This window comes from Electrona antarctica, assembly GCF_951216825.1.
Source record: "Electrona antarctica genome assembly, chromosome: 7".
NCBI lineage: Eukaryota > Metazoa > Chordata > Actinopteri > Myctophiformes > Myctophidae > Electrona > Electrona antarctica.
Window position 1 is genome coordinate 9,987,241 of NC_136812.1, and position 16,182 is coordinate 10,003,422.

The 16,182-nt window shown below is 45.0% G+C and overlaps 1 protein-coding gene across 1 annotated transcript in view; it reads right to left on the reverse strand.

Moving 5' to 3' along the window:
- Nucleotides 1-15,191: 15,191 nt before the first annotated feature.
- The window catches only part of LOC306927367 (uncharacterized protein), a gene marked incomplete at its 5' end in the record, with an annotated part of 8,006 nt that continues 7,015 nt past the window's right edge, over nt 15,192-16,182 (reverse strand). Inside the window, one exon of the mRNA XM_079507078.1 lies at nt 15,192-15,327. Within this exon, the coding sequence (XP_079363204.1) occupies nt 15,247-15,327 (81 nt within the window). The 3' untranslated portion in view covers nt 15,192-15,246. The remainder of the gene's footprint in view (nt 15,328-16,182) is intronic.

Genomic DNA, 16,182 nt, shown 5'->3' on the forward strand with positions numbered 1-16,182 from the left:
TATGTACAATAATATAATAATATCTACAGAATTCAAACATCATATGATGGGTTATACTATCTTTCGATAGTTTTAGGAACTAATTATGGAGTCTAAAACTAGTATTAGCAATTTGTCAACTAAGGTGTGTTCAGTTGCCAAAGTAGCATAATTTATATGAAGAGTTTTGTCAGACTATGTATGTGTCACCTGATCAAATATTCACTATGTTGTTTTGGAAAAGAATCACAATTAAAAACTAGAAAATACTGTTCCTGAAGAAACAGTGTGGGCTCAGGTAGCTCTCTACTCGATGATGTATTGACCCGCATGGCGTCACAGCCCCCCATGTGACATCACAGCCCAGAGGGCAAACAGACCCGCTCCTTCTGTCTTCCTATTGGTTGACCCACATGGTGTCACAGCCCCCCACGTGACATCACAGCCCAGAGGGCAAACAATAATTACGATAACAATAGTGGACTCTCCTACTCACAATCATAATGATAATGTATCAGGTTCAGATCCAGTCGCCTGCTGTGACATCTACTGAATCAGTATTCTGTAGCCCAGTGGTTCCCAATGTTTTTCATGTCAAGGACCCCCAAATTGACACTAATTAGCACACGGACCCCTATTTGAAAAGATATGCCAAGGACCCCCATGAGAGACGGCTCTAGCAGTGATTCTCACTAATTTCAAGGACCCTCAGTTCGACATTCATTAGTCTACGGACCCCCATTTAATGGCACTTATTTTCTATCTCTCGGACCCCCAATTTATATTGTAAAATCAATGTTAATTTAACTCTGAGAGTGTAATGGACCTGTTAGGGTCCATTTGGTTCCATTTGTACACTCTCAGAGTTACAGACCCATAAGGGTCCATTTGGTTCCTAACTATAATTTAGCTGGGGACCCCCTGGAACTCCCTCAAGGACCCCTGGGGGTCCCCGGATCCCACCTTGGGAACCACTGCTGTAGCCTACCTGCATCACTGTGGTGTGCACTGCAGACACCTCGCCCCAGGAAGTCCTGAGTGCAGCAGCTCTGGCAGCTGATAGTGTATCTTATCTGGGTTAGTTTGTGGTGGTGGTGGTGGTGGGGGGGGGTGGGTGTCAAGAGTCTGTCTGAAGAACAGTTCTGCTAGATATAGCTGCTTTAACTGACAGACAGACAGACAGACAGACAGACAGACAGACAGACAGACAGACAGACAGACAGACAGACAGACAGACAGACAGACAGACAGACAGACAGACAGATTGATGTAACCATATGAACCCCATAGCGTCCATGTTCTGGGCATGTCGTAACAGGTCAACATGACGTCTCTGGATGGACATTCTGCAAATCTCAACCATATTATCAGATCTAGTCTAGCGTTGGCTGCTTTGAAATCCATATCTGTACCTCCATCAAACATGTCTCTGTGTTTGGTATGCAGGCATTTCTCTCCAGGAGGTCCTGAATGCGGACGCTCTGGGAGCTGATAGTGTATCTAAGTTATCTAAGTTAGTGGTTTGGGGGGGGGGGGGGGGTGGGGGGGTGGGGGGGGGGGGGGGGGTTATCTGTGGACTGCAGGTCTTCAAGAGCCTCAGGTGACTTATCCTTAGATATATAGTTGCTTTAACGGGACCCTGGGATCTAAGAAAATCTAAAAAAGTCTGAAATCTAAAACTAGTTTTACTTAAAACACGATGTCTCGTAACAATCCAATCATCCACCACAGCAAGCACTTAACCATGGAACGGGCCAAAAGGTTAACAAGAGTTCCCTTTATGTCATTTATATTATGATCCCTCAGTTCCACATGCGGGGACCCAGAACCTTATTAGACGTGTTAGTCTTTTATTTAGTGGGTTTGCTGTCATTTCTGTTCCGTTGATGATGGCTGCCATTTCCCACCTGATGTTATGTGGGAATTCTGTCTGCTCCAAACCAAACTGAATAACTGCTACTTTGCATAATGTCTTCAGACTAGGACTTAAGTGTAAGAAGTACAGCTCGTGGGAGTATTTGTATCCTCCAAAGAAAATGATGTGATCTAGACTCCCACCATGCATTCATGAGAATGAAATGGCGGTTGTCAACTCGATGGTTTTCCTAACATTGTTATAGTTGTAACTTTGCCTATAAGATTATAATCGGCTCAGCAGAGAAGAAGAGAAAGTCGTTCCAGGAAAGAAGGGGAAAGACCTCAGTCTGTATTTCTCAGTCAAAATTAAAACCTATTAAGCAGAACTTTCTATGATGGAGTGGAAATGATGGAGTAGCTACTTTCGAACTGATCGATTAAACATCGATCAACATATGAAATGAAAACTATTATGTTGCAGGATGCACAGTATTGTGAAAAAATCACCATACCTAGATGTTAATGACTCACCTGTAGGTTTTCATTGAGAACACATGAAGTGCTTGTAAACATGACACTACGCATATCAAAACATGTTGTCGTTACTGTTAGCCACCGTGATCTTCAAAATGTCACCATCTCTCACCATCAGACAGTAATTTACAGCATGTGGACTTTTGCAGGGATTATTTATTTTTCCTTATGATGACCGTCTTAAAACCTAAACGGAGTTCAAGCCTTGGCCTTGCCAAAAAAAACGTTAAAAATAACTTGGACCTCAGTCATGTAAACAATCATGCCCTTTGAATCTGCCCGATTTTCTCAGTAGTTCAACTGATGCCTGGGAAAGCTTGTGTGCGTGTGTGCATGTGCGGATTGTGCGCGTGTGTGTGTGTGTGTGTGTGTGTGTGTGTGTGTGTGTGTGTGTGTGTGTGTGTGTGTGTGTGTGTGTGTGTGTGTGTGTGTGTGTGTGTGTGTGGCTGGGTATGTGAAAGAAAGTGAGAGTGTTTGGCAGTGTGTGTCCAATTTGTCCATGCATGACCATGATCGAGTGTGACCACGCACAGGGTGTCACGCACGCACGCACGCACGCACGCACACACACACACACACACACACACACACACACACACACACACACACACACACACACATGCACACTATAACTTTCTGTACTTCACAGCAGAACGACCAATCTTTCTCCCTCAACAAACAAACAAACTTCAAGGGCTGTAAAGCCTCCACACACCAATGCGACTACTTGCAATCTATCTGAGAGAATTATGCAGTGGCTGTCTGACTCTGGAGTGTGTCTGTGTAGTCTGTAGACGTTCTATGCTGGCCGGTCAAAGGCTGAGACTCCCTCGAGAGGCGGAGGAATGCTCAAGTGTTTCAATGTGTGTGTGTCGCTCTGCTCCAGAGTCCAGACGCATTCCCCTGACCGCCAACCACACACCATCCAACATCCCCCTAACACATGCACACACGCACACGCACGCACGCACGCACGCACGCACGCACGCACACACACACACAAACTCACCCTAGGCCAGAGAGCCACTTCTTCACCCTTGCTGGGCCAGCCAGACCTCCCAGAGAAGGCAGATGGAGCCTGAGAAAGGGCTAACCCACTGACAGAAACAGACCAACCCCACCCACCACCTCCCTGGACCGCTGTTCCAGCTGTTCCAGCTGTTCCGACCCTGTGTTGTATCATATATTACATATATTACAGCTTCATTCATACTCCATCCATCCAATATATGACAATGTTGCTCGCTGCATCACGAGTCGACACGTTAGCTTAAACATCGGTTGTTTTCGCATCGCGGTTGTACTACAGAATATAAATAAGGCAGGGTCAATTCTTACATTCTCAGAACAAAGCATCAGCAGGATTTCACTGTTTACCTATAGCTCGATACATTTGCTTTGCCGTGTTACGTTTTGTTGAATTATATTTAAACCTGCAGAAAGGCCAAGGAAGATGCATTTAAAACAGTTATTTTACTACATGTCATGTATCCAGGGAAACGTTTCTGCCCATGATTGCTCTCACATCTCCAACCTTTTCATTATAGCACCCATCTTTCTACCACTGTTTCACCCATAGAGTTATATAAACTAGAGGGTGGAAGGCCCCGCCCCCAGCTAGTATTCAGTTAGTTTGAAGCACCTGGAAGTCTGCCGGAAGTACCTCTGTGGGTCTCAACCTTATGTGGCGCTGCTCTGCGGCGACATGGGCATAAGGGCTACGCTTGCATGCGGGCCCTTTGTCCAAGACAAATTTCTTCCTCGGGAGACAAAAAAAAAAAAGAACCTTGAACCTTAGAATATATATTAATAGAGACGTCACCGGATTTCTCCTCCCATCCACTTGCATTAAGTTGCTCAAAAGCCCATGAGGCGATTTCAGAATGCATTCTGGGATGGACTGGGCCAAATCGTGAACACGCTGGGCCGTTGACTATCATTGCGCCATTTGCGCGCGTTCACGTATGAAACATAGCGTGCACGTGTCATCGGCCCAATAACATGAACGTGCGCAACCTGGTAACCTGCTATAGGTCCTCAATAATCATGATAAAATGGCACGATTTTGTTCTACTCAGTCTGTGTCTCATAGGAGGGCTGTGTCTCATAGGAGGGCTGTGTCTCATAGGAGGGCTGTTTTTACTCAGTCTGTGTCTCATAGGAGGGCTGTGGGCAGTTTAGAAAAAGAGAGAACGATGGCTTCCATTTTCGCATTGCAACTTTTCAGGACTAGAAAGCCTGCAGTTTCTATTAGCTTGTATTCCCCATCGATGATGTCACTGGAGGACGGTTTCTGAACTGCCCACAGCCCTCCTATGAGACAGAGTAGAAAAGAATTGCGCCATTTTTTCATGATTATTTGTGAGGACCTATTATATGAAGATAGGTTGAAAAGTGGTGAAGTGGTCCTTTAATAGTGTAAAACTGAATCTGAATGTGATAAACAGTGAAACCACAGTATCCGATTCAGACAATTCTATTCATCCCAAAGTGCATTCATTTGACATCATACCCAGTCTACTGCAGGCATGATAAAAGACAGAGGACTCACGTAATACTGTGTGCTGACACACTGAGCTAGTGCAGCGTGCGCACGAGTGCATTCTCACCGGGAACTGAATGAGTCCTGTGGTATTTTTCCTATAGTGTGTGACCCTGTGCTGTCTTTATAGAATGAATGGTGTGTGTCTGTGTGAATGAATTACTGAAGTGAATGGGGGCCAGTCATAATGTCCAGGCTGTGACTGACCGAGGGACAGTGGCTTCTGGGGGAAGGTGTGGGTGCGTGCGTACGTGCGTACGTGCGTGCGTGCGTGCGTGCGTGCGTGCGTGCGTGCGTGCGTGCGTGCGTGCGTGCGTGCGTGCGTGCGTGCGTGCGTGCGTGCGTGCGTGCGTGCGTGCGTGCGTGTGTGTGTGACGCAGCAACGCTTCACATAAAGAACGCCCCGATAACAATCTGCAGAGGTGGCAAGGGCCGCCGTGGTAACCTGCTGACCCTGCAACAACACTAAGAGAAGGCCGGCCATGGAACTGTGTCCTCCTAAAGCTCCCCGGCTCCACAGAAGGCCGGCCATGGAACCGTGTCCTCCTAAAGCTCCCCGGCTCCACAGAGAAGCCCGCCGAACTAAAGGCTAAAAACACAACCCTTCACATCTCATTAGCCACGACTCCTGTGACAGCTGACCGAGGGTCAAAACATAATACCTCATCAACGGGCCAGAGTTCATGTGCTCCGTCCTCTCTCTCAAAACCACATTTATTTTTTGTTTGTGGTGGTGGTGGTACAGTAACTACAGACTTTCTGTGTTTCAGTGATGTCTTTTATAGAAAGAACCTCCAGATGTTTTACTTGAGCAGGACGTTGTTCGGTTCAACTTCATTTCACTCAGTAATGATACTGTTTTCCAGACAGGTATTCACGGGTCTAAAACAACAAAAAATAAAATAATTCATATTGTTTTGGGTTTTTTTAGGAATGAAGTTGAAGTTGGAAAGGAAAGGGGAAACACATGGCAATTAATCCAATATGGGTTTGTTCGATAACCGCAGATTAAAGCTAAGCCTTCCTGAAGTCATGAAACACCATCCAATAAACACAAATAAAGGATCATAGCTGACAATGGGCTGACAAAACAGGCCCATGTGTTTCAATGAACCAGCTTTCCACATCCACCTCCTTTTATACAATAGGTTCACACGCAGGCGTGCACGCACACGGCCACGCGCACATGACACGTACGCTGTGTACTGTACACACACACGCACGTGTGCACGCACACTCATTTTAGACCCCAGCCCCTCAGTGCCGCCCACAGTCCCATCGATGTTTATTAGTTCTATGAGTGTGAAACAGGATGCAAGGTTCACATTGTTGAAAACACAGCCGCCTCTACGCCACCCAGCATGCCCACATGTGTCCCCTTGTTGTCTCTGACTATGTGCTGCTCTCGGGGTACAGACCAGGTGGTTGGGGGTGCAGCGCCAACATGCTTCACTGACGGTTGAGAAAGGGTTGGCTGTGAGCATCGTACCGGACTGTTTATTGACCAAAGGTGAGAGGAACGAAGGAGAAGAGAGAGATGGAGGAGGTGGACGAGGGTTACTTCAGGGGAATGCCATGTGAAAATAAACGGAGAGGGCCGCAGCGCATAGACAGTGGGCCCGACAATGTGCGGGTGAGAGCCAGGTCTGCTCAGTCAGGGCTCGTGTATTCTCCACGTAAACACACAGGTCTTTTAGTCTGAGATCATCCTTTCCAGGAGGTTTGTCCTTTGTGTTGACCGCAGTGGCTCAGGGGTAGAGCGGCCGCTTGGGAACCGGAAGGTTCCCAGTTCGATCCCGGGCTCCAGAGTTAGTGTCCTTCAGCAAGACTGAACCCTCTAATTGCTCCCGACGTGCAGGTTGGTGCCTGCACGGGAGTGCAGCACGCCGCCATCGGTGTATGAATGTGTGTGTGAACGTAATGCACACATCTACTGTATGTAAAGCGCCTTGGATAAAAGCAAAGCACACAAAAAAACACCTGGCACGCACGCACGCACGCACGCACGCACGCACGCACGCACGCACGCATGCACGCACGCACGCACGCACGCACGCACAAATGCATGTGCATACAGTACATAGATTCATACACACTCTATATTACACTTGGCCTAGTCTCTCTCAAGACAGAATGTTGACTCCAAAGGAAAAGAGGCCGCTGTTTTTCCTTAATTTTGTGACGATGGGTTCTCAGATTGCACTTGGTCCTAATTCTGTACCCTGGCCTTGCCTTGACCCTGGCCTGCTCCTCTGCACTGCATCCCCCAGCCTTGACCCTGGCCTGCTCCTCTGCACTGCATCCCCCAGCCTTGACCCTGGCCTGCTCCTCTGCACTGCATCCCCCAGCCTTGACCCTGGCCTGCTCCTCTGCACTGCATCCCCCAGCCTTGACCCTGGCCTGCTCCTCTGCACTGCATCCCCCAGCCTTGACCCTGGCCTGCTCCTCTGCACTGCATCCCCCAGCCTTGACCCTGGCCTGCTCCTCTGCACTGCATCCCCCAGCCTTGACCCTGGTCTGCTCCTCTGCACTGCATCCCCCAGCCTTGACCCTGGCCTGCTCCTCTGCACCGCATCCCCCAGCCTTGACCCTGGCCTGCTCCTCTGCACTGCATCCCCCAGCCTTGACCCTGGCCTGCTCCTCTGCACTGCATCCCCCAGCCTTGACCCTGGCCTGCGCCTCTGCACTGCATCCCCCAGCCTTGACCCTGGCCTGCTCCTCTGCACTGCATCCCCCAGCCTTGACCCTGGCCTGCTCCTCTGCACTGCATCCCCCAGCCTTGACCCTGGCCTGCTCCTCTGCACTGCATCCCCCAGAGTCCTAAACAAAACAGACCAAACCAGCACAGGACCATTACCATCCAACCCATTACCGGCTACATGAAACCCTTGCAATATGCACATAGGCACAGAGTTATGATTTGAAGATAATGCAGGTTCTATATATTATCTTAGAACGTATTACAGAATGTGAGTTCTGGCGAAGGAGCCGAGTGTTTTATCTCACAAACGGGCACGAGTTTGTGTTTTTCCTTCGCTGTTCATATTTCAACCTGCCACGCTGTGATGCTCCACAGGCTCGTTTGGTCACACACCTCATCAACCGAGTATTTCCTAATCAAAACTTTGTCGGGTATGGATTTCATAACGGCACTTTATCAACAAAGAATGAAAATGTGTCTTTCCGCGAGGACTTGTTGAACCCAATGCTGTCGGTGCCTCTTTGACCCTAATGGATTGTTTTCCATGGATGGTGACCAAAAGATGTGATCTCTCAGCAGACGGCCATCAGCGAGGCACTCACTCGCTCACGCATGCATTCTTTGCAGCCTTGGAAATTTCCTTCTCAAAAATAGCTCTGGATATGTTAGCAGGGGAAAGAAGGCTGCTTGAATAGGTCATTTTGACCTGAGATCAGATTCTAAAAATGTCTTCTACATCCTGACAGTTTTCTGAAAAAGCTATGTTTCAATGTCAGTGGTTCTTCGATTTATTTTTTAATAGCAGACGTACAAGCTCGTAGCGCGCCACTCGGTGGCGCGCTAAGCTTGTAGATCTAACACCAAAAGGGGTTCCCGCCCAGAATGGGTCAACGTTGTTGACGTTTTGAAAACATTACGTGAGGTGCAGCCTGGAAATGAGCATTCATGATTAGGACTTGATCCATCACGTCATAACCTGATGAGTTAATGGAAAACTTTTAATTTGTCATTATTGAGTAACTGCATGGGCCAATGTCGGAGAAAAGATTCAAAGATTTGTTGGCGCTTAGCATATCAGAATACATGCAGCCAAATGGAGTGCACAGAACGGACACAGTGGCTACTTCATAGGTACAAACACAGTACTAGGCAGGTACTATAGGAAATTATTTATACTGAATGTATCTATATATCTGATGTTTTATATTGTATGTACCAAGTATCCCTGTCTTGCGGTTGATCTATGTGTTGTCGAATATAGATTCGGCCTTGTGCATGTATAATTCACTTATTAGGATGTACACATTATTATAACTCAATTAACCATAGAGTGACGCAAACATGTCGGACTAATTGGCCCCATACACACACACACACACACACACACACACACACACACACACACACACACACACACACACACACACACACACACACACACACACACACATGCACATACACACACACACACACATACACATGCATACACACACACACACACATGCACATACACACACACACACACATACACATGCACACACACATGCATACACACACACACACATACACACGCACACACACATACACGCACACACATGCACGCACACACACACACACACACACACACACACACACACACACACATACACACACACACACACACACACACACACATACACGCACACACATGCACACACACACACACACACACACACACACACACACACACACACACACACACACACACACACACACACACACACACACACACACACACACACACGTTATATGCAAAACTATATAGGGGCAGTGCAAACAAACATCTGCAGTCACATGCCCGAACTGTCATCCTATGGAAGTAAGCTGTCCAAACTCTGTTTACTTTTATTTAACTTAAAGGACCACTTCACCACTTTTCAACTTCTCTTCCTATACATTCGTCCTAACTAATGTTCATGATAAAATACCACCATTTTTTCCTACTCAGTCTGTGTCTCATAGGAGGGCAGTTCAGAAACCCGTCCACCAGTGACATCATCGATGGTGAATCCAAGCTAATAGAAACGGCAGGCTTTCTTTTCCTGAAAAGTTGCAATGCAAAAGTTGAAGCCATCGTTCTCACGAAATCTAAATATATTTTAAAACAAATCTTGTTTAAAATAAAATCTGCCTAATGATGATGTGGTGGACGGGTGTCCGAACTGCCCAAAGCCCTCCTATGAGACACAGACTGAGTAGGAAAAAAATGGTGGTGTTTTATCATGAACATTAGTGAGGACCAATTATATGAAGAGATGTTGAAAAGTGGTGAAGTGGTCCTTTAAATGTGACTCCTTAGCAACTAATAAAGATTCTTGCTGAGTATACAACGCATCCAGAGGCCTCCTTCTTTTCAACGATTCTACAGTACAAGTGCAACCCCAGGATTGAATGAGTTGCGCATTCAGAGATGCTCATTCTTGTGGAGCGTAGCTTGCACTGAAGATCTTCTCTTTGACCCTAATGGATTGTTTTCCATGGACGGTGACCAAAAGATGTGATCTCTCAGCAGACGGCCATCAGCGAGGCACTCACTCGCTCACGCATGCATTCTTTGCAGCCTTGGAAAGTTCCTTCTCAAAAATAGCTCTGGATATGTTAGCAGGGGAAAGAAGGCTGCTTGAATAGGCCATTATTAACGTTGTTGACGTTTTGAAAACATTACGTGAGGTGCAGCCTGGAAATGAGCATTTTGTGATTCACCCGAATACACATCACTATGCTTTTTACTTCATTGTGTGCCTTCCTTTTACGGGAACCCGTTTTGGTGTTTTAACTAAGCATTATTTATGCTATTGAAAAATAGCAGATCTACAAGCTGCTACGAGCTTGTAGGTCTGCTATTTTTGAAAAATCGTGAAAATGCGGCACAAATCTTTGAAAATATATTCTTTCAGAATACTTTTTTTTTAATTTCGACGTCAGGCCTAAATGGGTTAAGAGACTGAGGGCTGTATTTTGCGGTGTGGTCAATGCTCTTTGGCCACTCAGAATAGTGGCCAAATGGCATTGACCACGCCTCCAGGTCTTAAGTTAAGTCACAAGACCTGGTACTTAAGACACGCATAATACAGCCCTGACAGTTCTCTCACATTAAGAAGGTGACTGAAAGGTTTAGGCACAATGTTTAACCCATTTTGGACTGATGGCGATTAAAAAAGAAGGCTTCTAAATCCTAATAGTTTTCTGAAAAACCCATGTTTCTAACTTTCTATGTCAGTTGTGCTCAACCTTTTTCATGTCAAGGACCCCCAGAATGATCTCTATTGGGCCACAGAACCCCATCTCAAAATATGTTGTTCCTGGGACCCCTCAGAAGCAAATATTTTAGTTAAAAATATTCGCTCTGAAATATATATTCAAAGATTTCCACCACATTTTCACGACTTTTCAAAAATAGCAGACCTACAAGCTCGAGTGGCGCGCTATGAGCTTGTAGATCTGCTATTTTTCAATAGCTAAAGTATAACATAATGCTTCAAACGGGGTTTGAAGTTTGATAAGGGGTTACCGCCCAAAATGGGTTAAGTAAACTCTATGTACAGCAAACAAACATTCTAATTTCAACGACCTACCGTTTGATATGCATTAGGCCACAGACCCCCATTTTATACCTGTGTTGTTGTTATATCTATAAGACCCCAATCTACACTGTACAAGCCAGTGTTCATTGTGTGTACACATGGAACACATGGACCCATAAGGAATCCCCTGGAATCCCCTCAAGGATACCTGCAGGGTGTCCCCGGACCCTCACGTTGAGAGCTAGTCCTGTACAGGAGGGTAGCTCTTTCCGAGACACTGGAACCTCCTCAGCGTGCGTGCGTGCGTGCGTGCGTGCGTGCGTGCGTGCGTGCGTGCGTGTGTGCGTGCGTGTGTGCGACGTGCGTGCGTACAACATGAGATGGGATATGACTAATAAGAAAAGCAAGCAATCGCAAAGTGTTCATGTACATAACATACATGTTTCAGAGTTTAACTGCTAGGCATAATGTGATTTATTACATCCGTCATCCAACACGTTCCATAGCAACGAGGTGACCCACATGAGGGCCGACGCATGCATGCGTCACATTGATTGTACATGGCCAGGGTTTCCTCTCAGCTCATATAATGATTGTATGGAGGAAGAGAGAGGCAGGTCTAGATGGAAGATTAGCCGTGGATTCAAACAGGAGGCTAATTGTATCCTGTATCTATGGCACATGTGTGTACACGCCGGTCAGCCGTGTGTTGTGAAAGGGCCGTGTGTCTGGGCGTCTCACTGACTTAATGACACTACTTACTGGCCCTAATTCATACTCCGCTCCTAGTGCTCGTTTTGAAAAAATAACATGCATGGAAATCCCACCAACAGAAAATCAGTTGTGTCAGTCACAGAGTGGAGGTGGGTGACTTTGGCGGTCCATGTTTGAGCTCCTTTGATCCTTTGATTATAGGCCCAAAGAGAATCCTGTTTATCCTTTTATGGGATCAGCGTAATTCAGTTTGATTTCAGAGCAGGAACGGGCAAACTAAGTAACACGTTTTAAAACGGGTTCATTTCAGACGCCGCTCTGGAAGGAGCATTAAGGGCTAAAAAAAGGTAAACGTAGGGAAAAGGAGTGGTTTAGGGAGAGCCTCACAGGGGAAGAGAGCGGGAAGGGAGGGGAGGGCACTGGAGAGCAAAACAGGACAGGGCAGAATCACACACACACATCTTTCCACTCTGTTTTTATTTGAGCCCGTTCCGTCTCACAGGAAATACCCTCCACTGTTTTCCATGAGATGGCTTCATCTTCTGCGGTGAAAGTCATGCCAGACTATTAATAATGTTAAATGTCAGAACAGGACATGGTCGACGTGACTGACCGTTACCACGGAAACATTCCCCGATATTCCCTTTCTCGGTCAACTGACCTGAGGGCAGGAACTCGTGTGAAATATAGGGTATTGTTAAGCATGTGTATATGACTCAGAGCCTTTTGTGCACAAAACCACAGGCATCTGATATACATACTGTTGTACCGGCACGAGGTACAGTGTGGCACACAAACTCATAATATCAGTGCTAACACAACCATCATTGCAGTCTCAGTGAGAAGACTACAGTACTGTAGGTGCAATAGAGTGAGTGGCAAATCGAGTTCAATGTCGTTTAGTGCAATCAGATTTTTTTCTGGTTGGATGTATGGGCTGTCAAGGCCAGAAAGTAGTTTTTTGCCACCCAGTAATCGTTCCCGCAGAACTTCCGGGTATGATGATGATCTCACATCATGCATACGGACACATTCTGAATATTGACACGTGATGGCTCTATAGAGGGTATGTGCGTGACATCATCATCATACCCAGAAGTTATGCGGGAAGGGAACGCCTACTGAGTGGCAAAAAACTACTTCCTGGCCTTGACAGCCCATATACTGTACATCCAAACAGAAAGGTCCTATCTGATTGCATTAAACAACGTTAAACGACATTAAACTCACTTTGCCACTCACTTTATGTATGTGGACTATGCACCCACCCTCTATTGCAGGGGTTCTCAACGTTTTTGTCCGGGGACCCCCGGAGATGCTTTGGCACTGTCTCTGTAAACTGTAAACTCTTCGTAAACTTTCCATTTTCCAGCCATTCAGTTGCAAATAATTTGGGGACCCCCCAAAATAATTTGGCGACTCCCAGAGGGGCCGCGACCCACGGGTTGAGAACCCCTGCTCTATTGTGACAATCTGTGTCAATGCACCTTGTTTATTTAGAATGACACCTGTATGAATGAGACCATATAGGATGTGAGCAGAGGGGTTTTGCGGTCATTGAAGGAGCAAATGGGCTCCATGCATCATCGAGACAATCAAAGCTGGACCATGGGAACCGCTGGGCCGCATACGGCCGGCTGAATGACCTCCTGCGTTTTGTTGTCCCCTTGCTGTGTGTTGGTTCAGTAGTGGAAGCTCTAAATCCCAGTTAATCTGCCACTGCACTGCAGTGGAAGAGCTGGGTGCTCCACAGCTATGCATGCTATCTCTTCAGTCATCAGCGTTGTACTGGTCTGCTGCCTGTATGCCGGCAGCCCCACAGAACCAACAACATCCTGTTTATGCTGGGGGAGGGACAGAGAGAGACGGAGACTATAGCTAGAGAGGTCATTATGACCAAAAAGGCAGATTCACAAAAGAATGTGGAACTAAAGCAACATAAGCATTGTAATGAAGTCATGCAGAGTGCACACATGTATTTGTTTATCAATCATTTTGTGAAAACTATATTTCTTTCCGTGTCTTTGAAGTTCGCAGAGGCAGTAGCTAAGTTGAGACCGAGTGAACAAAGTGAAATTAAGCTTGCTGAAAATTTGCCTATGTACTTATAGTTATGACTACACTGCTCAGCAAGCAATTTCCTGGGTCAGCCCTATGTCACCTCAGCCTTATGTTCCCTCAGCCCTATGTTCCCTCATTGTAGGGTTAGAATTGAAGTTGGGGTTAGGATTAGGGGTTAGGTTTATGTTTGAGTATTTCTTACAAGGAAATGCTGATTTGATACTGTACATTGCCTGTTGCAAACATGGTTGCAAACTCAACTCAGTGTTGTTCATTTTAAGTTCTTGTTCACATGCTTTACATACTGTGGTGTTGTCACTGCACTCAATCATTGGATTCTACTGTATCTTACATACTCAGTACAGCAGCGCCCCCTTGTGGAATGGTGACTAAATTCAAGACAAAGTGGAGGCAATAAAGTGGGAAAAGATGTGGAACTTTAGCAAAAATGTTCACATCTAGTAGTGTAGTGGAAATGAATAGGGTCAGGCAAAACAATAAAAGTTTAGAGCCAATGAAACCTTCATACCAGCCCTTCAACATACAGTAATAAAAAGGATCTGGAAGTTGAAAAAGAGCGAATAAACACTCCCCATGCTCGAGGTATTTTAATACGATTTGGGAGAATATCCATCATATGTGCAGTTTGTGCAGTTCCCTCTGTGGTCTCACATTTAGGCTACACTGTGTGTAAAGAATGTTATTCTTGCAGTGACAGATCTGCGGTTCTGCATGCATGGTTCCGGGGGTTTTCTGTTTGTTTTGTGACGGCGAGTTTTGAATCAGTCACAACCACAGAGAGCTGTGACTGTACAAACACAGAGTGTTGACATGACACCCTGACGGATACCACCGCATGTACCATCCTAAAGATAAAGCTGTTTGTAGTGACAGGTGCACCTTATGTAAACTTGTAGTCCAGACTGTACTGTACATTTGCTCTACGTATACGTTACTGTATTTCTTTTCCTCTTCTGAATGGATTCAGCTGTGACAACTCAAGTCAGGATATTGGTTAGAATACTTTACCACACATATTAACAGGACAATACAACATATCAGTTGTGTTTATAGTTTTTATATGCACATTGTCAGTGAGCTTGTATATCTGCTATTTTCAAAGGATTATTTATTACACATTTGAAAACTTTAAATGCACAATTAACTTTTGGTACTTTTTAGTACATTTTGAAGCCATTACCTTTTGTACTTTTACTGAAGTAAATGTTGAATTCTGGACTTTTACTTGTAACAGAGTAGAGGCTAATTTCTATACTATTGATACTTTTAGTAGTTTAAGTAAAAACTTTGAGTACTTTTTCCACCACTGCTGTGTTGTTGTGGTGAGTCCCCTCCTGATACACATATGATGTGTTCTGTGAAGACATGAAACAGAACAGAACACAAAGTATCAGGACCTGTTCTAATGACACCAAGGCCAGTGTTGAGAAAGTCACTTTCAAAGTAAAGAAGGAATTGTGAACAAATTATTTTTCAACTTTCAAAAAACAGCCCATGTTTGGGTCACGGACGGGTCGCAATTACAATTACGTTTCCTAATTTCTTTCTTTTTTTCCCAAAACATTTTCAACATTTTCAACTACAAAAAATTTAAAATACAAAAGTACAAAAAGAATCCCTAAATCTTCAAAAGAGTTTCATAAAAAAGAATAATGAAAAAAACTAATCAAAGAGATTCCATTAATAAACATTCTTGTGTTTTAGTCAAAATTGCTGAAAATCTGCTATTTTCAGTCCCGGGGAGACATCAAATGTCTTTTTTGGGTCTAAGTTTGGGAACCACTGGCCTACATTAATATCTATTCTGTACCATTGTACTCATCACATGCAGTTATAACATCACCTTCTTCAAATAATGACCTAAATAATTTTTTGAGGATTTTGAGGCAACATTGCAAAAGTCCTTTGAGTCATATCTCAAGAGTGTAACTTAGGCCAAAATTGCCTAAGTCAGGACTCAGGAGTAAGTCTGTAAGTAAATGGCCTAAGTCAGGTTTAATTCAATTTAATTCAATGTAATCCTCTTATATATAACTGACAGAAAGTGTTATTTGTATGTTCATATTCATAAATTGTTATACACATTTTTGGTGAAATGATTAATAAATGTCATATAGTTTTGTTTTGGAATTAATTTTTTCCTGAAAAACCTACTTAGGCCATTAGTTTAAGAAGGTGACAATAATATTATAGCTACACTCACTGTGGTA